Source organism: Musa acuminata, chromosome BXJ1-6 (genome assembly GCF_036884655.1).
Source record: "Musa acuminata AAA Group cultivar baxijiao chromosome BXJ1-6, Cavendish_Baxijiao_AAA, whole genome shotgun sequence".
Classification (NCBI taxonomy): domain Eukaryota; kingdom Viridiplantae; phylum Streptophyta; class Magnoliopsida; order Zingiberales; family Musaceae; genus Musa; species Musa acuminata.
Genome location: NC_088332.1, coordinates 1,452,619 through 1,474,302, shown reverse-complemented (window position 1 = coordinate 1,474,302; position 21,684 = coordinate 1,452,619). Strand labels below are relative to the sequence as shown.

Genomic DNA, 21,684 nt, shown 5'->3' with positions numbered 1-21,684 from the left:
TATACAGTGGAATGGTGTGTTCATAATAATAATAATACAAGAACATAAAATTCAACATGAAACTATATCTCGTAATCACCAAATGCAATTGTTATTGTTCCTATGTCTTGCCACTTTTCATCTTTAATTGCATGCCGATGGAGGGAGGGGGCTCAAATGGCATGTCCTTTTCACTAATAATTGCAGCATTTGGTGGGGCTCGAATGAGCCATTAGACTTGTTGGTGCACCTAACAAGGACAATGTGGGGCTTTCATGCTGTCACTGACCTAACTTTGCAATGATCCCATGGTGGTGACCTTTTCTTTTTTCTCAAGATTTGTGGGCTTTTTCTTAGAACAAATAAAAGAAATTATTATTTGATGGGAGAGCCATTAATCATACTTTGTTGGATTATGTGTTTTCATACTTCAAAAAACAAACTAAATTGATCATTTAGTGGCATCCACTTTCTACATAATAAATTCATGAGGGAGTCCAAATGGAAATTATGACTTGATGCAATGGTAATAATAATATAATGGTTTTTTTAATTTCAAATATCAAAAAAATATATTTTTCATAAAATAAAAAATCTTTTTGTAACATCAATTATATGAATCTTTATTCACTATTTGTAATTATTTTTTCAAAAAATACAAATAATTATAAGATTATCCAACATTTTTTTTGGACAAGTAATTAATTGTCTTTTTAAGTTTTCTAATAGTAGTAGTAAACACAAGGCTTATATCTAAAATATGATTTTAATGTGATTGTGGGATCTTACTTATTACCACCCTTACATATCATATAAAAATGATCTCCTTGTCTTGTTGCTACCAAACTCACAACTACTTTCTTTATCCTATGCCTATCCAACTTGTCCTCTCTTGGAAGAGCTATAAATGGATACACACTGAGGCAGTGTTGTCTATGCACAACACTATACATAAATAAAAAAAAAATAAATATAAATAAATATATATATATATATATATATAATGTGGATAAATCTTCTCATTTTGATTTAACATTGATTTTAATAAATGGATTCAGATAAGTATTTATAACATTTTAGAAACAACATCACCAAAATAAAAAAATAAAAAATTAAAACACCTTAAAACCTATTTAAAAATACTATAAATGATTCAAATGAACTTCTAATTTTAACCAAATAAATTATTATAACTTTAACTATATTATATCATAAACAATGTGTTGCCACTTAATATCTTTCTTGATAACATTTATAATATTTTTAATATCTTAATAAAAATATATTAAATATTATTAAAAAATATTGTAAACGAGTTAAATAAAAATACCATAACAATTTAAAACTGATAAAAAATTTTGATGAATTTTTTTAAAGAGGTGTCCAACATAATATATTGAGGAGTTGATTTGCTTTAGAAAAATTATTTAGAAAATATAAATATTATTTAGAAAAATTGATTGCAGTGGATAAAAGGTGTCCAACACAGCACCCATGATGGACTTCCACATAAAGGAGTTGACTTGGTTTAACTGTGGTTAATGGACATCTCTGCAAATGACCTGACCCTGACAACATCTCAGAGTTTGAGAGTTGCACACTCGTCTTCAACTTTAACCTCGGAATACCTCAAGACTTGATTGTGTCATTCATGTGTATAACTATGACTATATTATTTCTTAAATACATTTACTAATACATTTATATATATATATAGCTTAAATATATTTAAAGGGTTTTGGTGTCTTAAAATTGAGACATTATTCTGGATGTGAAGTGTGAGATTTCCTTTTCAGTGCTATATAATGAGGGGCAAAATGGTCAAATAAATTCAAGGCGGAGGCAGTGGGTGGAGGGGTAGTTTTGGTGTTTCACTTGGCTCGATCCAGTTTCTATTTCAAGTTTAATTTATTGTTCTTCACATCTTTTTCCTCCCTTTCTTTGTCCGAAACCGAGAGCACTGAGAGAGTGAGAGAGAGAGAGAGAGAGAGAGAGAGATGGTGGGGGATTTTATGGTGTGCGTCGACAGGATCATCGGTACGGCGGCGTGCTTCGAGCCAGAGAATGGCATCGTGTCGCCGGTAGGGGACGGCGGGTTGGTGGAGGAGGGTTGCTCGGTGAGCAGGATGGCCAATGCCGATAATAATAATAATAATAAGAAGAAGAAGAAGGAGAACAAGGGAGGTGAAATGATAGAGTGCAGGATATGCCAAGAGGAAGGGGATGAGTGCGACATGGAAGCCCCTTGCGCTTGTAATGGAACCCTCAAGGTCTCTCTCTCTCTCTCTCTCTCTCTTGGTTGTTCTTTGTCCTTTCCCCATTCTCGCAATCCTTTTCCAGAATTTATCCCCATTTTTATGATTTTTAGTATAATAAAGTTGAGTTGTTTTTTAAGGGGGAAGGTTTCTTTTTTCCGAAGGATTACTATTTTTATAATAAAAATTGAAACTTTTTTTGTGGGGTTTGTACATTCTGATTTATAATTTCCATTTTTCATAATATAGTTTTACGTAATTTTTCATATGCTTTTTTTTCTTGTGGATTTTGGCATTCAATTCCTCTTTTAAGGTCTCCAAATGAGTAGAGCTTTTTGGTTGACTGTCGTACATGTCGTTACGGTCAATGCTACAACAATTACTGCTTCAACAACAACAACAACAAGCGGTAATGTCCCATTTAGTTGCAGTTGGCTGCATGAATCTTTTCTTGCCATTGTGCCCTAGTGAGGAAAAATATTACTAGTCCAAGCATAGTCAAGAAATTTGGGGAGGATAATTGACTAAATAAATATGGAATTAACATAGTGTTACTGAGGATAATTCACTATGCACTGTAGTTCTATAAATAAAGATTTGATTATTCTAAACTTAACTAAGCATATGACTTTTTTCTTTTGTATTGTTTCTGTAAACTATATATCAGTCTTTCTCCTCACTCTCTCTCATCATTTCTCTTATAGCTTCTTGTATCTACCTATGAATGACCTGTTTCTAAAGATAGGTCAATTTTTGTTCTTCATTCAAGCATGTGATCTTCTAGGAATTAGGTTTTGTGTGGTCACAAATCTTCTTTTGTTTCATTTTATGTCAAATAATACTGGGAATCATTTGAGCTATTACTTTGGCCTTTGTATGCAGTTTGCCCACAGGATATGTATCCAGAAATGGTGCAACAAGAAAGGAAACATCACTTGTGAAATCTGCAACCAGGTTGTGCTTCAAGATGCTGATATCTGAACATATGTTGTGGGCAAAAGGGGGATGCATAAACTTAGATGCAGCCTTGTATTCCTAATGTTTATTCTTTTAGAAAAAAAAAAAAGAAGAGCTTGGATTCAGCTGCATTTCTCCCTTTAGTATGCATGCAAAATGCCTCCTACTTAATTTCTTCTGACATATATTTGTGCAACCTTAACCTATGTTGACGATCTTTCACATCTAGCCTGATGTAGATCACCTCAAGGGCTTAGACTTAGTAAAATTGGCCTGATCTTTCCAATAGTTATTTTAAAGATGGCCTACCTGATTGTGTTAAATGGGGCATACTAAATCAATTGCTAGTATTATGAGTAGTCTCAAGATATTGTAGTCATACATCCTTATCTTTTAAGTTGCAACTTAGACAAGTATCTGAGTGTTTTTCAGCAGCAACCACTATAAATGCTCCGAAATCATTTGAATGGAAATTTCTGTGGTAGGATTTTATGTCCACTATAACCATCTTCTCCCTAAACCATCTGCCAATTCTCAATCCATGTGTTAGAAACAACATCTGCCAGACATCCTTTCCCTCAATCCTAGATTCCTACTAACCTTACACAATTTCAGGTTCTGTTCCTTGAGCATCAGTGATTTGAATTGAATAAATAGGTGATTGATACTTCCAGGTTCAATTTAATTAAAAATACTTTTGGGTTGCTGCAGAACTTCTCTCTGTGCCAGTCTTTCCTGTGTCAAAAGTTTACCTTTCACACAAGCCACTGAGTAAGGGGAACTGTCATGTACTATTTCTACCATGAATATGAAAGGAATTCTCAAAGAAGACCTTACCGTAAATATTAGTTTTCTGTGTACAAGATGAAGTAAGTTTAGCCCTAAGCCAAATTAGGAGAAGGCAAATGACTGTAGAAGTGTATGCCCATATACTTAATGACTAGTGATTCATGTCAGGCAAATGACCTGATGTCAATTATGACACTCCTCTTCTAGGTTAAAAAAATATCTGAGTGTTCATATAGGAGAAGCATGCCCCAAATTATGTTGGTATCCTTATGACACTAGAAACTTCTTTTGGATTTATTATTCTCACCTTTAGCTGGTAAAGCACTTACTGGAGTATTTCTGCGATAACAGGTTTTTGCCCCAAATTATGCTGCCCCATATAGACCCAGTCCTGATGTAATGGCTGTCGATATCAGGTACTTCTTGACTGTTTGTATTTTTTGTTCTAACGTAAATGCATGTTAAGTCAGTTTATGAATTTTGAAATCACCAATCAATTTTAAGGTGAATTGTGGGATTAATGTCTTTCAGTAGCTACTAGGAATTTTTTTGTGTGGACCAAATAACAATTTTAAAGAAACTATTTTGGAGCTGTCATGAACAGGCAACTCAATATTCCCATCGTCGGAAATGTTTACAATGTTTATGTGACCATATTAATATATGAAGTCACCCAGCCAGGAACTACAGGAGGTTTTCTTGCCAAGATTTCACAACAAAGTAGATGCAAGAACTTAGGATTAAAGAAAAATTTTAATCGAACCTTTTATATGGCGTTTACCATTATTGCCAATGTTGTTTTACTCTCTCATGCAGCATTGCTTGCATCGCTTCCTGAATAGTTAATGACAATTTGCATAAAAGTTTCTACATAATTCGAGTGAACCACATGTTATAGTTTTGAATCTAGTCACAAGATATGCTCGGTAACCCTGGATTTTGGCTTTTAGACTTTTTTACATTTAAGTGTGTTGTCTATTTGATCTTGTGTCCATGATTTTTTTATGTACCATTCTGTGTGTTCTTTTTTGCTACAGAAGTAGGTCATCTATCAGAGATTATGATTTCCATTTTATTTTGTTGTATTCTGCATTTTCATTTTTTGTTATTAGTATTTAGGATGATAATGACTAGGGCATATATGTCATAAGCTTAAGGACATCATTGTCATGTTTTAGAGAAGAGGGAAGACTATTAAGTTCTCCCAATTGTAACTAACCGAAGCACCAAACTTTTTCATCCTAAAAAAACTACTACTCGCCATGTTTGATTTGAAAAAAATGGTTCTGTGATTTCGGAGTCTATCTCATCTGTCATCCTAGCTTTTGTTTGAATGATTTGGTCACCAATAGAGAGTTCCAAGGGCATTTTGGAGAACACTCATGAACTGGGTCTACTATGTTAATTTCATATTTCATGGGATTCCATTAAGAGAATTGCATTTGTTCCAATTTAGTTTCTTGATACTAATTGTACTAACTTTACTTATAGTAGTGATATGTTCTTCTTCTTCTTCATATTCTTCAGTCATTACCTATTTATTCAATGGTTTTTTTCAGGCAAAGTTGGGGTTCACGGTTTGATCTTCATGATTCCCATTTCCTTGCCATTGCTGCTGCAGAGCAGGAGTTACTAAATGCAGAATATGAAGATTATGCAGCCGCAAGTGCCCGTGGAGTTGCTTGTTGCCACACCGTTGCTCTAATTGTATGATCTATCATTATATTTTCAACAAGTGCTATTTAACTTGTATCTATGAAGTATGGAAGTCAAAATGGTTTGTGATCTTTTACAGTTGATGGTGCTATTGTTTGTTCGCCAAATTCTTAGTGCTATGAAGGAAGTTGGAATGATGCAGGACATATCAGCATTATTCAATGTAAGATGATTTACTATATGTTCTAAAGTATGAGTGTTAAATTATGCTAATTCTTATAACTAAAAGACACTTACTGTGAATCAGTTCAAACAATAGAAAGAGTCACATTTCTCACTCTTTTTTTTTTTCCAACCAAACAAGACAGTTCCAATTAGGACACAAACAATTACAGGTTTTCATCATCATAATATCACAGTGCAAAATTAGGTAGTTGCTGGCACTTTGGTGGAAATCCTAAAGAAACCATTTCCTCTTTAATTAGGTAGTTTCTGTTATGATTTGACTTGATAGGTTGACCCAATAGTTTGGATAATTTGACCTTATTTATGTGATCACCAAAATGCCTTAGCTTAAGTTGCTAATAGTATACCTACTTAAACTTTATCAGCCCAACCTAACATCTCCTGATATTATACTAATCTTGGTTTCACAATAGTGATGTATGCATTGGATTCTCTGTAAAATTGAAGTATACATGTTTTGATGGATGATTGCTTCTCTTGATTTAGTTGATTTTAAAAGCTTTTATGCAAAAGTTGGATTCTTATCTTATATTCTTTTCATATTTTCACTCCTGTTTTATTTACAATGTGTCATAATATTACTCCTTATGCCAAGTGAGCCTTTGTTTTTCTCTTTTTTTTTGAAGTTATGTGGCAATCACATGGAAGCACTTTTTGCAATTCTTACACAAAGATTTTAAAATATTGATGTTCTGTAATACTAAGTTGGTTTATCATATTGCAATTTATCTTTGGGAGAAGCTACTGTAAGTTTATTAGCCCAAATTGAATCTGGCCCATGTTGTTAACATTAGATGAATGGCCAGGGTTTTATCTCCAGACAACATTGTCACATTGTAAGAGTATATATATCAATGGTAACAATGAGCATTGGTAGGATTAAATCCAAACCTTAGAATTCAGATTGTCTAATAGTTGATTTTTCATAAAAGAACAATTACATACTTATATTGCTTAGTCTCAGATATGTTCTGTCAATGTGATTTCAATCCTATGATCTTCTCCTACATATATCTTCTTTTGAAATAGAAGCATAGTTTGAAAACAATTAGTACATTTCTTTTCCTTTCATTAGAGGTGCAGTACATGGTACCTTGAAATGTCATATAGGTGGTTAGAATGCTGAAGGTTCTTCTGTTTGCAGTACAAAAAAGGTTATAGTTCTGTTTTTGTCCCAAACATTAGCAAGATGCTTGTAATATAAGTGAAAAGATGAAAATTTTAGATTGAGCTCTGTGATTATGCAAAGTCTGATGCCATTGAGATAATGATGTGTTATTGGTGCAAGCCTGAATCATAATGAATGCAATTCAAACATTTGTCAGTGCTCTTGCTGTTTCACAACTGTTAGAAATCCATAATATTTGGCTATTCATTTGCAGGTAACTCTCCAGTTTGCTGGCTTTCTCATACCATGTTATGTGATAGCACGTTCCTGCTACTTTATACAAAACCGTTGGAGGCGGCAGGTATGCTATAATTATGAAAATGATATCCTTTTCTGCATGGATTTTTAATGGATGACATACTGTGCTGGCCGGTGTATACCTGTTTGCCCAAGAACTAATATGAATGTTATGATACTGGTGCATAAAAATGTGATCTCCACACACTGGATATCCTGCATAAATATATACCCCACGACATATCTATATTTATGTAGATAGACCTCTAAAGTTGGAATTTGTACCAAGACCACCTGGGATCGACCATGTACCATATAACAATCATGAACCTTAACAAAAACATTAGATGAAATTGCCTTTGTTTAGCATTAGAGGGCATTGTTAAAGAGTCTTTAGCAGATACTTTCAGTTAATACTCGATGCAAGATCTCAATATGATGATTGTCCTTAGTTACTGAAAATTCTAATATTTGAGGAATGAATGGAGTAAAACAAAATGTGCTAGTGGTATTTCACTTTGAAGAAATGGCACATTACTTGGATGTTCTGAATAGATTAGTCATCAACTATGTAGTAATCACAAATTCATCGACTTTCTCAAATTAGCAGCCTGCCCTCATGCAATGCAAGATTCAAAACCAAGTTTCGAAATAAGTTTCTATCTAAAAACTGATCAACAACTGTCAGGGTAACAAATATAAACAAATCTAAGCCTCACATATATCATAATCATATCTATATGTGGAGTGGAGGTGAGCAAATTGGTTCAAGACTGCAATTTTTGCAGCGTTTAATATATTGCTTCTGGAATCTGGGTCTACTAATTCTGTTTGTTTGCTGATTCTTCAAGACGGTTGACATCCCATTTTAACATTCTTTTGCAGGTGTAGGAGTTCGAATGATGAGTTTCCGAAGAACAGAGAGCGTTCCCGTTTCGTTGCCAAATCACCTCTGATATTGGTGAGTTGTGCTATGCAGGTGGAAATGAACGTGGGTTCTATCTCCATAAGAGTGCACTGTCTGTGTTAAGCTATCGAACAAGTCCCGATTTGACGAAAATTGTACATATGGAAGCTTCTTATGTTCTGTGTGTCATGTATCAGCCCTGCAATTAGAGTAGGAACAAGGCAGCCTGTGTTTGCTCTGCCATTGTTGAATGTGATTAATCCTTCAAAACATTAATGTGAAACCTTTATGCGGTGTCCTGAACCAATCTCAGAATCAAATGTTAATATATTTCCTTGGTATGTGATGTGATACTTCAGGCTCGATAAATGTATTTGATCCAACTAATCCAGTGGTGGGTTCTTGATCTTGATAAATGCTTGATCCTTGTCTGTTCTGTTTTGGCAAGCTACATAAAATTCTCTTGATCGATAATATCCTGATAGCAAAATCTGCAACAATAAGACCATAATATTTCAAGTATTTAGGATCGATGATATTAAAGATATATGAATATTTCAATATGGTGGATGGTAATTGCTTTGCCTCTTCTAATCAATAATATAGATAGATGTCTACGAATGAAAACAAAAACATTTCTTTTCCGATTATTCGTGATAAACTTTATATATGGGAGTGAGTCATTATCATGAATCTTCCAAAACAACATATAAAAATCTTGTGCATACGGTATCATATAGTTCCATTAATCTTTTAATGCTCTGCCAGAAGAAACACATGTGAGCAGGTTTGAGAAGATAAAGAGATGAAGGAAAAAAACCATCACCAATGCAGTTTAATGAGATTAATGACGAGAACATCACAGCAGAAACAAATTGCAGCCACCAGATTAAAGCTGGTGGAAGAAACAATAACACAGCGAAGGCAAAAAGAGAGAGAGAGAGAGAGAGAGAGAGAGAGAGTTCTCGTATCAAAACACAGCAATCGAAGCATTTCTTATGCCCTCTCCATCAGTTGCATGGCTTCCGATACGTTGGGCAGAGAAGGGATGGCGCCCTTCTTGGTGGTGGTGATCGCTCCACAGGCGTTGGAGAACCTTAGCAGCTCCCTCAGCTTCTTCTCGTCCTGCAACACAACACATGAATCAGCCTCTTTCCATCACTGTTCTAATGGCAGGCAAGCTTGTGTGGAAGAAAATGAAGCATGGCATGCTTGACCTGCAAAGCCGACTGGTCTTCGACGAACTTCCCCAGCAGTGCACCGACAAAGGCGTCGCCTGCGCCGGTGGTGTCTACCTGCTTGACGGCGAAGGACTCGACGCTGCCATGAAAGTCCTGGATTCAAGAAAACCGATGAGTTCAAATCTCGACCGAAGTATCAAACTAAAATTTAGATATAAATTCTCATGAGTTAATTCAAACTCAATCTTAAATCTCTTATAAGAATTCTAGAAAAAAGATCCATTTTATTTTTTGAGATCTCAAAGAAAAGCAGACAAATACACAGTAACTATTGAATGAAATCTTAGAAGAAATGTAGCCGCCGTTCCTACAGAGATTATAAGATCTTAGGCACAATAAGAATTGTAATGCATATCATCTTGATTTGGTTTTGCTTCGTGTCTTCTTTCTTAATTATACTGATTTTAATTAAAGGAATGAATTTTATGAAACCATAAAGTCGATTCGAGTCAAAATTTCCTCGTCATTCTGCCATTAAAGGAATGAAGAAGCAGAGATAGGCTTTACCTTAGTGTAGTACTTGCAACCCTTCTCCCCGAGGGTGACGAGGAGGAGCTTGAGGCTGGGCCGCCACAGCCGCATCGCCACCTCGTCTTCCACCGAGTCTGTCCCGGTGAGGAACTCCAGCTCGACGTCACTCACCTTGATGATGTCGGCCGCATCCCATATGCTCAGGATCTGCTCCCTGGCCTCCGCCGCCGACGGCCACAGCGGCAGCCGCAGGTTGGGGTCGTAGGACAGCAGCGCTCCTGCCTCCTTCGCCACCTCCATGGCCTTCAGGTGAGCAGATCTACACGGCTCCGTTATCAGACTTATAGATCCGTAGTGGAACACCTTCGCCTGTGGGGACACACAGATCTGAGCTCAGTCGAAGCTAAGTTTAACGAGATCTAGCCAAGATTCGGTCGCCTGTGGAACACCTTTCGGATGAGGTCGAGGTTGAGCTCGGCCTCGGTGAGGAGCATGTCGGCGCTGGGGTTGCGGTAGAACATGAACTCGCGCTCGCCGTCGGCGCGGAGGGTGACGAAGGCGAGGGCGGTGCGGGCGCCGGCGTCGAAGGTGACGCCGGAGTCGTCGACGCCGTTGTCGCGCAGGATGGCGGCCAGCATGCGCCCAAACTCGTCGTCGCCGAGCTTTCCGAGGAAGGCGCAGCGGCCGCCGAGGCGAGCCACCGCGATCGCGACGTTGGCCGGCGCTCCCCCCGGCGCCTTCAGGAACCCCGGCGCCTCCGCCAGCGACACCCCCGACACCGTCGGCACGAAGTCGATCAGCATCTCGCCGAAGCTCACCACGAGCCCGGCCGCGTCCCCGTTCACCGTCACCATCTTGGCTGCGCTTGATATGACTCAGAACAGCAAGAGCAAGAAGAGGAGAGGACGCTCAATGAGCGATTGGCGGTGTATATAACCAAGAAGAGAGAGAGAGAGAGAGTAAACGGACAGTAAGAGAGAGAGGGAGTCGGTGGGAGAAATGATCACACTGAGGAGAGATTGAGACCTCCTACCATGTGCTAAATAAGCTTGTTTTTTCCATGCCATTTGCAATTATAATGTTAATTTTGTGAAGGAAAAGAAATAATTAAAAGGAGAAATATTTATTACTTATTATATAAGATAAATTAAAAATATGTCATGTTAAAATTAAGTAAAAGTAGATGAAATGTTAATTAATCACTACAACTAAAACAGAAGAACAAATTAGTGGTACAAAGAGTACTAGAAAAAAAAATCTAAAATTAAAAATAATTAATTTAATTTGAATCAGGTCTAAGTGTGTACCAACTCTTAGGTTAGATCTCCACCGACCTCACCAAAATCTTTCTCTTTCCTTCCTCCCCTCTAAAATAATATTAGTTGTTGGAATGATCTAATCATCTACCGATACAACCGACGACCGAAAAGATGTCTCCCAAGTCTAATTCAATTATATTAAATATAAAGGAGATTAAAAATTAATGGTGAAAGCTTCTTCATCTTTGTTTTGCCGTGTTGAATGAGCCATCGCCACCTCGGATGCCGGGGGGGAGGCTCGTAGATCTCGAGGGAGAAAAGACGACAAAAGAGAGATATTTCACTTACCTGTGTTGTGATTGGAATCGAACCCGGTGGTTCCCATGGGACCCGCCTTTTTCTCCTGTGAATAAAGCGGTAAATGATCCCGGTAGACTATTTCAATTGGAGGAGCGGATCTTCGTTACCTCCGAAGGCCAAAGAAGCGAGTGATAATTATTTGTGGTAAGATGTTTTTGTACCAAAACACTCTACCTGTTTTGTGATTGGCGGATTCGACCCTCGACCCGAAATCTTCGACGAGAAAGCGGGTGCGTAAACGGGTATATGACGTTATTGGTATTGTTTTGGAGAGTGTATCAATTATTTATTTTAACCTTCGACCACACCCCAATCTTTTACCTATGGCGTTATTGGAGGAGTCGAACTGGGCCCAACGTGCCTCCCAAGAACGGGGGTCTTTAGCGGCTATGTCGAGGTCTAAATAGATCAGGTGTTGTTATATTTTTCCACCTTCGCACTCGAATCTTTTACCCGTGTCTTTATTGGAGGAGTCAATGGGTCCCAAAGTTTCCTCCGATAAAAATGCGGGCGTGGAACGCTGTTTCCGTCACATCGGGTAACGATGCACCGGTTGTTTAGGACCCGTTACAGATCACGAGGCCGCGTCACGTGCGTAGCTGCCATCTTAGTGGACCTTCAAACTAATTCACTTGGAAACATACCCACTCCATCTTAGTGGATCTCGTCCGGTCAAATAAGATTATTCACACGTTAAATCGCCAAATCACTACATATGCTTACAGTTCGGGTCGGGTTAATAGACATGATCCGACCCGACTCTCGTTGGGCCTCGACTCTCGTATCACGGGCTATGCACAAATATTACGATGGCCTTAATCAAATTAATCTCATAAAAAACATCCGACCCGCTATCATCCGTTCTTGAATCCAAGAAAACACAAGAGCGATCTCATGGATCGGGCTCGATGCGGTGAACCCGAACCCGGATCAACATGAAGTGGTCTCCGTCGATTGATCGATCGATCTCCACCGGCGCCTTTGAGCAATCCTTCCCTGTTCTCGCCCCTCCTCTCGTCGCGTCTCTTCTCTCTCTCTCGGTGGTTCTCTTCCGGCTTATCCCTACGATCATCGCGAGCGCCCAGCAGATGAACGGAGCTCTGGAGACTCCTCGTGTCGAAGAGGTACCGAGCTAACCCCACCTATCCGAAACCCTAGCTCGCCCTTTCTTTCCGCTTCTTAGATTCCAGGCCTTGCAAGTTTGGTTCGATCTTTGATAATCGATTCTGAGCTTTCTGTTTGATTTTTCATGGATTTCTTCTTTAATTGGTAGCTGCTTCGATATATAGCTATGTTTTTTTTTACTCGATTTGCGAGATGGGATTCGGAGTTAGGTTCAAAACTTGCAGCTTCTTCACTTGCATCCATCTGGAGGACAGCGTGCAGTTGTATTTGCATGTCGTTTGTCAATTAGAAGATGCCATACATACTCATCTTTGTTTTCTTTTCTTATCTACTATGGAACTGAGTGGCTCTGTTGGTTTGGCCGCAAAGTGGTACGAACGATGTCCTTGAAGGAAGACCTATTTTGGAGTATAGAGCAATTCCAGTCCTGAGAATTAACATAAATAGGTGGCCCGGTCCACATTGCTCTCTCACCAGTGCGACATCTTGGGAGGGTCAATGCATGACTGAAACCCTGGTTACCCAGGTCACAAAGGAATAATAACCTCATCCTGATGCCAGACTCGCCTTTTCATTCTTAAGCATGTTGTCAATTACTGAAATATATGAGTTTATGCATGCCTGCTTGGTTTCTGCTTGCACTTTATATTTTATTCCTTGGATCTAATACATTGAACGGAAGTATTGAACATAAAATATTATTGTGGTCAGCAAGTGCATATCTATGTGAAAAACAATCTGTTTGCATCTTGATATTATGTAAAGCCTTTCAAAGGACCATGAAAATCAAATAGAGATGCTAACTGTTGAAATTCTACTCACTATCTGACAGAGCAATCTTGTTCTGTTTTGTCAGTCATCGTCACACACACACACATACACATGTGTGTGTGTGTCCATTTTCTTTTTCTTTTTGAAGTTATTAATATAACTGATACAGTGTTGTTTCTGGTTATAACTTTTCTTGCAATTAATTGACTGAACATGCTTTCCTTGCTTTTGTTTCTCTCCTCCATGTTCTTTAGAAAATGGTGTTAATTTACTGCTTGGTTTTCTTGTTTTGGGTATACAGTTCCAGCTGTATACTAAAAAATTGTAACTATGTTGATTTTTTTCTCTCTTCAGTTTTATTGGGCATAAAAGTGGAATTATTGGGACTAGCTGTTTTGGAAGTGTAAAGTCGAGATGATGGATTATCAGAACTTAAACTTCAATCTCAAAAAGTCGAGAAAGGAACTTCAGAAATTGTGCAAGCAGCATGATCTTCCTGCAAATAGAAGCCATGCTCAACTAGCCAAGTCACTGGTTTCACTGTTTAAGGTAGATTACCATATAGTTAATAAAATTCCTCCATAAATATATAAACTTGGTGGCAGTCTAGTTGCAATTTAAATTTGTTAAATACATATCTAATGTTTTCGCAGAAAAGAAATGCCAGTTCAGCATCATCACTGGAGAAATCAACTAATTCTAAGGATGGAATTTCCAAAAAATCATTTGTATTAGAAACAAAAGTCAAACAAACATTCATTTCTCTGGACGAATCAGCCGGAGGTAAGGGTCATATGTCATGAAATTTGCAATTTTGCTATAGTCATGCCAAAGTGCCAAAGGAATTATTTTTAATCAACATCCAGAAAAACATTTTGTAGGACTGTTTGGAAGATCAAATTCTTCTATGGTTAATATACATGGACGGTCTTCTAGCGTTAGTGAAATTCCAGGTGAAAGTAGATCACTCTGTCGGACTGGTAATCAAATGAAACTTATTGGCCATATGGTCAATCTAACTTCTGAAAAGGTATGTTTATACTTGGTTAATATTAATTTCATTGTGCATATTATTTAGGACATATTTTTTTAATGCAGCCACAAACATGGCCTGCTAATAATAAAGGTACGGAAGGTTTTGGATCTTCTTCTGAGCATTGTAACATGGGAACAATATCTTGTGTTGCTGCTGATATCCAAGAAATTGCAACAAATCGACTTCATGGTCTGGATTGCAAGGAAGCGAGTTTCAGAAGTGCATCTGGAAAATTGTTGGATCATAGAAATCCAGAGGAGAAATTAACCCAGGATGCTATTACAAACAGTAGAACTTGTAATACCATTCCTGTACCATGTGAACATAATAAACCTCAGGAATACTCCATGGAAAGTGGGTTTGTATCTGCTGATGAAATTTCTACAAGAACCCCTTCACTTCAATTCTTTGTGATGTCAGAGGAGGGAATTAATTTATATGTTGATTTGAATTCTTGTCCATTAGAATGGATCAATAGCTTAAAGGATGAAGTGTGTGTCCATCAAAATGCAGAACATCATGAGTCAAGGACTCTTTCAAAAGATATTAGTGGTTCACCAGAAGATGATCATATGAAAATTTCACCATCTGTTGACAGTGGGATGCACCTTCAGTGTGTTGGAGTTGATCGGAACACTGGTTGTACTAATTCATCATTGAGTTCAGTCGTCAGTGAGAATTGCAATTCTGAGGCTTACCCACCTGACACAACTGTGGTGACATCTGGATCTTCTGTTTTGACATCAGGCAGTGTTCCTGCTGGCATATCAGGTTTGGAGGAGAATCAAGTGGTTTCATCTTCTTGTGCAGCTTACTCAGTTCAAAACAACGTGGCATCTGATATTGCATCTTGTCCTCAAGAAGGTATAGTGTTAATTCAAGACTCTATTGATGCTTCCTTTGCAATGGTCAAGGGCAATGCATCACTTCCTGATGCTTCTACAAAATCTATTGATAACAAGGATGTTGGTGCCATTACTCCTGTTACAACTGATGGCTTCATTTCTAAGACTGCATGCATTGATTTTGTTGGTGTTGAAGATAATGCTTTATCTAATACATTGAGTGACGTTCCTGATAAAAGTAACCTTCCTATGTCCAAGGATATACAGAATAGTACAGACACTAATCATTATGGCCATCTTAATAATTATAGTAGAGCATGTGAAGACTCAATTATGCATGCCACCGACGAGCTGCCAGAGAATGCCAGTCCACACAAAGGGTCGCCAAATTCTGTTCAGCTTATTGGACCGATGGTACCAGATGGTCCAATGGCCGATGCACAGTCAGAGGTGGGGGCAGCAGATGGCCTTCTCTATCAACCAGTATGTGTTAACTCTGGAACGGTGAATCCTGAGGATCAAACTTCAACGTTTCAAGATGAATCGGTAATTGTTTTTTTCTTGCACTAAATTCTCGGTACCTTTTAAGATGTTAGGCTTTTAAAGGATGGTTATCAACTTTTATCACATTAAAGCTATTGCATTTTAGTGGAGAACCATGTATGCACAAATGTATGTGATGGCACAATAACTACATATTAGACTTTTTTCATTTGTTCGGAGAATCCTATTTGCCTGTTCATCTAAGCTGAAAGGACACTGACTTCTTTTAGAAGTCCATGTTGTTCTTTTTAATAGCATTGGATTATGTATTTTCTTTTGTAACCATAATAATTGTGGGACATTGTAAGTGGGCTCTATTTGCTATTTTATGAATTTATAACTGATGCCTCCTTTATGTTTGATAACCAACCAACTGTACCATTTGATGCAGGGTCACAGCACACCATTGAGGGGAAAGGACACTTCAGAGTAAGTGATGTTTGATCAAAGCTCGAGTTGCATTTAAATTCCTTACAGCATTTCAGCATTAAACATGGTTTATAATATGCAGATGTTCTGGAGTGCAGACTTCCCTAGACAATTGTTCTAAGAGATCTAGCAACTTAGAGTTTCCTGAGGAGATCCATGTTAAGAGGCAGCACACTTGTGAAAATATGAGTGGGACAATCATGGACTTAAAAAGCACTAAAAGTTCAGCCAAGGAAGCAATGTCTGATGAGATTGTTATACCTAGGCGTTCCACAAGGCTTGTCTCTAAGGTTCAGTCTGCTTCTCTTTAAGATTTGTCCTTAGACAATAGACATGGATTTACAGATGTTGAAAATTGTTATTAGTGGGAGTTTCTTCAGTTCTTATATAATTGCATAAAGTAGTTTAGTTTGCTAAATGCTGTTAAGTTAACTAGTAATTTTTACCATTTTGCAATTTGAGTCAGGAACCTATATCTTGTCATACTTGGGATCTTCCTTGATCCAAGACTTTAGATGTACTGGACTTTTTTTGTGACTTCCAAATGTTATCCAATACCCAATCTTCAATTATTTGTTGAGTTTACTTATTCATGTATTCAGAGATAGTCTTACCTAACCTAAAACAGTATTATAACTTTTCTAATCATGCCTTAAACTCATATAACTTATTTCTACTCCAGTTTCATCTACTAGTAAAGGTTATCAGGTAATAGCTTATACCAGGGATCCGTTTTGAATGGTAAAGGCATTCGTATCACATGCAAATATGCAAAGGTATAGTGTTGACAGATAGTGCACGTTTAGGATTGTTTGGGAACTCATCTTTTCTCAAGTTGTCATGTGTGCACTTATTCTTTACAATAGGTATGGTTTTATGAAAAATATCCATAATAAAATCATGGTGAAGGCTCCTTTTTTTCCTTTCAAAACATGTTATTTTGTTTGGAAAACAAATTCTTTTTTTAAGGCTGTGAAAAATTTCTCATGTCATATAGAGTAAATGACTTTTTTTCTTTGAGCTCCTTGAGATAGTTGATTAAATTTTCAGGAAGACGGGACACCTTTAATGAGAACATATCTTCTACTTCATGTGGGCTCCTATATAGTCCTGCAGCTGAATAAAGCACCTTTCCCTTCTCGTCTCATCACGATGGAGATTTCTCCATTGTTATTTTTTCCTAATTTTGACCCCAAAATATACTGATTTTGTTTCATGTCATTTGTTACCTTAATGCAATCACCTTCAGTTATCTGCCTTCACTGAAGAGCCATTTAGGTGAACTAATCAACTTATCTTTCGATCAGTAATTCTTGCTAGCTAAAAATGCTTGTCCATGACATACTAGCACTTGTGGAATTAAGGGTAATGTTCCCCCATTCCTGATTTTCTTTTACATTGTCATGGTAGTTAACAAGTACCTTATTATTCCATCCTCCCTCCTTTGTTCTGACAGCATCTGAGGACACATGTAAATTTGTCTATTGTAAATTCGATTGGAACATATTAATGATGGTGTGCAACTCCTATTCATTATGTTATTCACCCCTAGTTGTTAGTACATCTTGGCATCTCTATTAATAGTGGTTCTTGACATCTATATTTTATACTAGGGAGAAATTGGGATCTCATTTTTTATCTATTGCTAGCTTTATTTGTTCTTATGCGTCCTTTCTATAGGACAGCAGATGATCAGCAGTTGAATTGGCTCAGAATTGTTTGATCTACATGAATTTGAGCCGATCAAATGGGTTTATCTGCTCCCAACTGATGGCTCTGCTGTGCTAGGTATTGTGAGCAATCTTAGTGATGAAGAAATTAAAGATCACTTGAAAAAGAGTGATATGATGATTGTCAACTAGTTAGATAAGAATTTTGTCAATTTAAAATGCTAGTCTTGCTCAAAAGACAAAACAAATAGTCTTGTTCTTTTTGCTCAAAGATGCTAAATTTATTGAAACTTTAAGCAAATTGGGTGTAATATGTAGTCAAGTGTTTTCATAGTTTAGCTCAAAAGATCATGATTGGCTTCCTTATCAGGATTAGAATCTGGAATCTTGGGATTGGACTAGATCATCTGGGTCAGGTGAGTTATGCTCAAGTTGAGATCTGTCTCAACGGACCTTAGATCAGCTGAAAAGTTGTCAAGACAGGTCAAAATGCACCATCCTTAGCTTTGGATAAGTTGGAATTACTCAGGATTGGCTGGTGTCTATGATCAGGTTGGATTGTGGAGATTGATTGACATCAACCAATTCTTGAGTTAGGTTAACATCCTTTGACAAATTAGAGTAAGGGAAATCGGTTGATATTGACTGGATTCACTAATTCTTGAGTTAGGATAGTCAACCATTGAAAGATTAGAGGTGACTGGGTTGGTTCAGCTTGCCCCGTTCAGGATTGGTTGATTTTGGAGAACTTTGTCCACAGAAATGAAATGTGAATGCTATTTCAGCTTTAGATTTTGCAAACATGGAGCTGAATCCCTTCTGATCTGGCTTCCCTATTTACATTACAAAAGACTCTTTTATTTCCATTTCAAGTAGGAATATGATTACAGAATCTGAAGTACTCCAGCATGTTGATGGATACAATATTTCTCATTAATCTTATGGAACTAAAATTCTATCTGCTTCCAATTGTCTTGGCTGCACAGGTTGAGCTTATATTTTAGAAAATGCATTTTGTTTTCTTATTTATCCTTGATTAAGTCAAACAGATCTAGATTTAACAGTCTACTTAAAAGATACAAAGTGGATTAAACTTAAACCTAATGCCAAAAAAGATTTGAAGGGATGTTTTTGCTAATAGATCCTGTTAATTGTGGCATAAGCTTGTAATATATGGGTTGTCCTTGATGTTCGATGGGCAGAAGGAAAGTGATTTAATTTAATGAATGAACAGGCAGGAAAATAATTTCAGCAACATTTCTTTGACCTCAAAAAAAAAAAAAAAACTTGTGACATATAACTCGGTACTTGTATTTGTAAGTTGGTCCATAAGCATAACATTATTATAAAGATATTCATATGTTCCTTTGCCCTCTATAATTTTATCTGCCAACTGTTTCTCTAATTTAGCACCGTCAGCTTCTATTTCTTGCAACCCTCTACTGTATGTTATATATGATGATGCTAATACAAATATTTGGATTTTGGACACAGGTAAAATGCCTTATCGTCACAAATTACTCCTTACAAAATGCACATGTTTTTCATCTTGTCAAACAAAGAGTTTATTTATCCAACAGTTGCATTCAGTGCTAGGTCTAAGCAAATGTCCAGGCTTCATCATGTTGCACCTGGATGAGCCTAGTGGTCAAAACTTTAAGCCATACGGGCAAGAATGGTAATGTAGAGAGGGTTTATTAGTAGAATATGAAGTTTTGTATAGTTAGATTTGAAAAAAAAATATTAATAACTAGTCTCACAAAATAAATTTTGAAATATTGAATTGAGCAATGGAAATCTAAAATATAAGAAAAAATGTATAAAGTGAGAGGGGCAAATATGAGAAATAAGACTTTCATATCTAGCATCTGTTCTATGCTTTTGTGAAAAAATTTAGGAAGAGGAATAGGGGAATCCAACATGTGACTCAACATTGAGCCAAGGTCCTGATTTATATCAGCTGACTAAGCTGGTCTGACTCATGAACGTGCTCTGTTTAGTGAGTAGTGTTAATACTCTGCTGTCTTGTTAGCTGTGGCACATGTATGATAGGTCTTAGATTCAATTGCTATACACCTTTGGTTCAGTCTTTCATGTATACCATATACCATATACCACATGCATGCTTGCATGTATACCATATACCATATACCACATGCATTCTTGCATGTGGCTTGTGCACATTCATATAGAAAGAATATAGAGTTGAATGCAGGAACACTTTTTTTTTTCTCCAGGCCATACTGAATAAAGTAATTGTTATAAATTTCTTGGAAAACAAAGGAAGAACCTGTGATGGATGTGCAACTGACCATGCTTTTGCTGTAACTTGATTAAATAGGGAAAAATAATCTGTTTAAAGAGGTCAAGAGATTTTGGATGTAAATGACCATTTTAGTTTTTGAACACTGGTAAGTGTTCTGTATCATGCATCAAAATGGTTCTTTCAGTACTTCCTTGATTATAAACTTCATGACCTACAATTTGTTGACTAATTTGTTCTTTTTTTTTGTCTGTGTGCAGTAAAATCCATTGCATGTCACAAACGACTGTTCCTGTACTGTGTTACAGTTGCCATTTGTTGTTTGCTCCAGAGACCAAGCTTTCTATTTGAACTTCAAAAAACAACTTTAAACACTGAACCAACTCCAGCGCCTGTCATCAAGAGAGGATTGTAGGCCACGAGGGTTCCATGTAGAATCTTGAAATAACACCCAGATGGCAACAGCATTGCATCATGGAATTGGTTCAAGACCAGCATCTGAAATTCCATCCTATCCCTTCTAAGTTCCTGGTATTTCACAATGCAAAGGGAACAAGCCCTCTCAAAATCAACTTTGTATTTATGTTTAATGTTACTAGACATTCATACAGGTCGATCATTTTTCAATAACATAGAAGACTTGTATTGTATGTGTTCATTACTTGTACACTTCATTATAAGTTTCAGATCAGTTATTTAACTGATAGTTGATGTGTAATGAAATACTGATATGGACTTTGATGGATTAAGTTTCTGATTAATGTTAATTCTATATTACTAGACAGGAAACGCTACATGGAGAAACCGAGGTAAGAAATCAAACTCATAACTCTTCCATGATATTAGTCCTCTGTCACATGGCCTATTATATTAATGTTGAAGATAGTTGTTGTGAGGATTATTACATCTACATGATAAAGGTTTGTGAACTTAACTTGGCACCCATGTTTTTCTGCATTTATCATATACATGTACTTAGCTGTTAAAGGTTTTGTAACTTGTTTCATGATTACATGATATTGTGAATTGCATTGCATCTAACTTTGTCATTCATGTCATTAGAATTCTAGTACCCCTTGTTTGTGGGTAGAGAGATGGTCGGGACACAACTGCATGCCAAAGGTGAGTTTCTTTCTAATAATGTTTAGAAGTGTTTCCAGCATAAGCTTCCTATAATTTTCAAGGCAGTGATTCATCAGGCTATCATATCAGCTATGGATCTTAAACTTGTTTACATAATCTTATTGGGTCAGGGTTTGAATCTATATATATGAACTTGGCACTCAGGTACATTAAAACAATATTATATTCTTGAATATTGTTAAATACATTAATGTTATGACTGTTGTTTGGTGTATGATACAGACCCAAACATATTTGAAAGATGATGAAATTTGTGCTCTTCTGTAGGTCTCTCCGGTTATTACCAGCAAGATTCACTAAAGTCTTTATATACTAAAATTCATATGAACTGCTA

At 37.0% G+C, this 21,684-nt stretch overlaps 3 protein-coding genes across 4 annotated transcripts; 2 read left to right on the top strand and 1 right to left on the bottom strand.

The window, feature by feature from the left end:
- The first annotated feature begins 1,924 nt into the window (after window positions 1-1,924).
- LOC135585561 (uncharacterized) lies at window positions 1,925-8,535 on the top strand. Its single transcript, XM_065185820.1, has 7 exons — window positions 1,925-2,249; window positions 3,117-3,188; window positions 4,332-4,396; window positions 5,540-5,687; window positions 5,776-5,859; window positions 7,265-7,351; window positions 8,173-8,535. The coding sequence occupies exons 1-7, from the start codon at window positions 1,977-1,979 to the stop codon at window positions 8,176-8,178; spliced, it is 735 nt and encodes a 244-aa protein (XP_065041892.1). The 5' UTR covers window positions 1,925-1,976; the 3' UTR covers window positions 8,179-8,535.
- A 465-nt stretch (window positions 8,536-9,000) lies between these two features.
- Window positions 9,001-10,888, bottom strand: LOC103971118 (fructokinase-1). The gene is made up of 4 exons (XM_009385074.3): window positions 10,356-10,888; window positions 9,943-10,275; window positions 9,412-9,528; window positions 9,001-9,319 (listed from the first exon to the last, which is right to left on the bottom strand). Exons 1-4 carry the CDS (start codon window positions 10,758-10,760, stop codon window positions 9,191-9,193), a joined length of 984 nt encoding a protein of 327 aa, XP_009383349.2. The 5' UTR covers window positions 10,761-10,888; the 3' UTR covers window positions 9,001-9,190.
- Window positions 10,889-12,489: 1,601 nt separating this feature from the next.
- Window positions 12,490-20,913, top strand: LOC135675541 (uncharacterized). Of its 2 annotated transcripts, XM_065185818.1 has the most exons (9): window positions 12,490-12,649; window positions 13,776-13,970; window positions 14,075-14,204; window positions 14,303-14,451; window positions 14,520-15,848; window positions 16,237-16,274; window positions 16,357-16,564; window positions 20,286-20,355; window positions 20,468-20,913. In XM_065185818.1, the coding sequence occupies exons 2-8, from the start codon at window positions 13,836-13,838 to the stop codon at window positions 20,331-20,333; spliced, it is 2,037 nt and encodes a 678-aa protein (XP_065041890.1). In that variant the 5' UTR covers window positions 12,490-12,649; window positions 13,776-13,835; the 3' UTR covers window positions 20,334-20,355; window positions 20,468-20,913. The 2 variants fall into 2 exon arrangements, with proteins under 2 accessions (XP_065041890.1, XP_065041891.1); XM_065185819.1 differs by lacking the exon at window positions 20,286-20,355.
- The last annotated feature ends 771 nt before the right edge of the window (window positions 20,914-21,684 follow it).

What these genes read in the sequence shown, in the direction of transcription:
- LOC103971118 (XM_009385074.3), bottom strand. Translation starts at nt 10,760, where the DNA reads ATGGTGACGGTGAACGGGGACGCGGCCGGGCTCGTGGTGAGCTTCGGC. An exon ending in GTTGCAAGTACTACACTAAG is followed by an intron (nt 9,529 to 9,942) that starts GTAAAGCCTATC and finishes TCTTGAATCCAG; the next exon opens with GACTTTCATGGCAGCGTCGA. An exon ending in AAGACCAGTCGGCTTTGCAG is followed by an intron (nt 9,320 to 9,411) that starts GTCAAGCATGCC and finishes GTTGTGTTGCAG; the next exon opens with GACGAGAAGAAGCTGAGGGA.
- LOC135675541 (XM_065185818.1), top strand. Translation starts at nt 13,836, where the DNA reads ATGATGGATTATCAGAACTTAAACTTCAATCTCAAAAAGTCGAGAAAG. An exon ending in TCAATCTAACTTCTGAAAAG is followed by an intron (nt 14,452 to 14,519) that starts GTATGTTTATAC and finishes TTTTTAATGCAG; the next exon opens with CCACAAACATGGCCTGCTAA. An exon ending in CCACAAGGCTTGTCTCTAAG is followed by an intron (nt 16,565 to 20,285) that starts GTTCAGTCTGCT and finishes TTGATTAAATAG; the next exon opens with GGAAAAATAATCTGTTTAAA.
- LOC135585561 (XM_065185820.1), top strand. Translation starts at nt 1,977, where the DNA reads ATGGTGGGGGATTTTATGGTGTGCGTCGACAGGATCATCGGTACGGCG. An exon ending in CTTGTAATGGAACCCTCAAG is followed by an intron (nt 2,250 to 3,116) that starts GTCTCTCTCTCT and finishes CTTTGTATGCAG; the next exon opens with TTTGCCCACAGGATATGTAT. An exon ending in GCCACACCGTTGCTCTAATT is followed by an intron (nt 5,688 to 5,775) that starts GTATGATCTATC and finishes GATCTTTTACAG; the next exon opens with TTGATGGTGCTATTGTTTGT.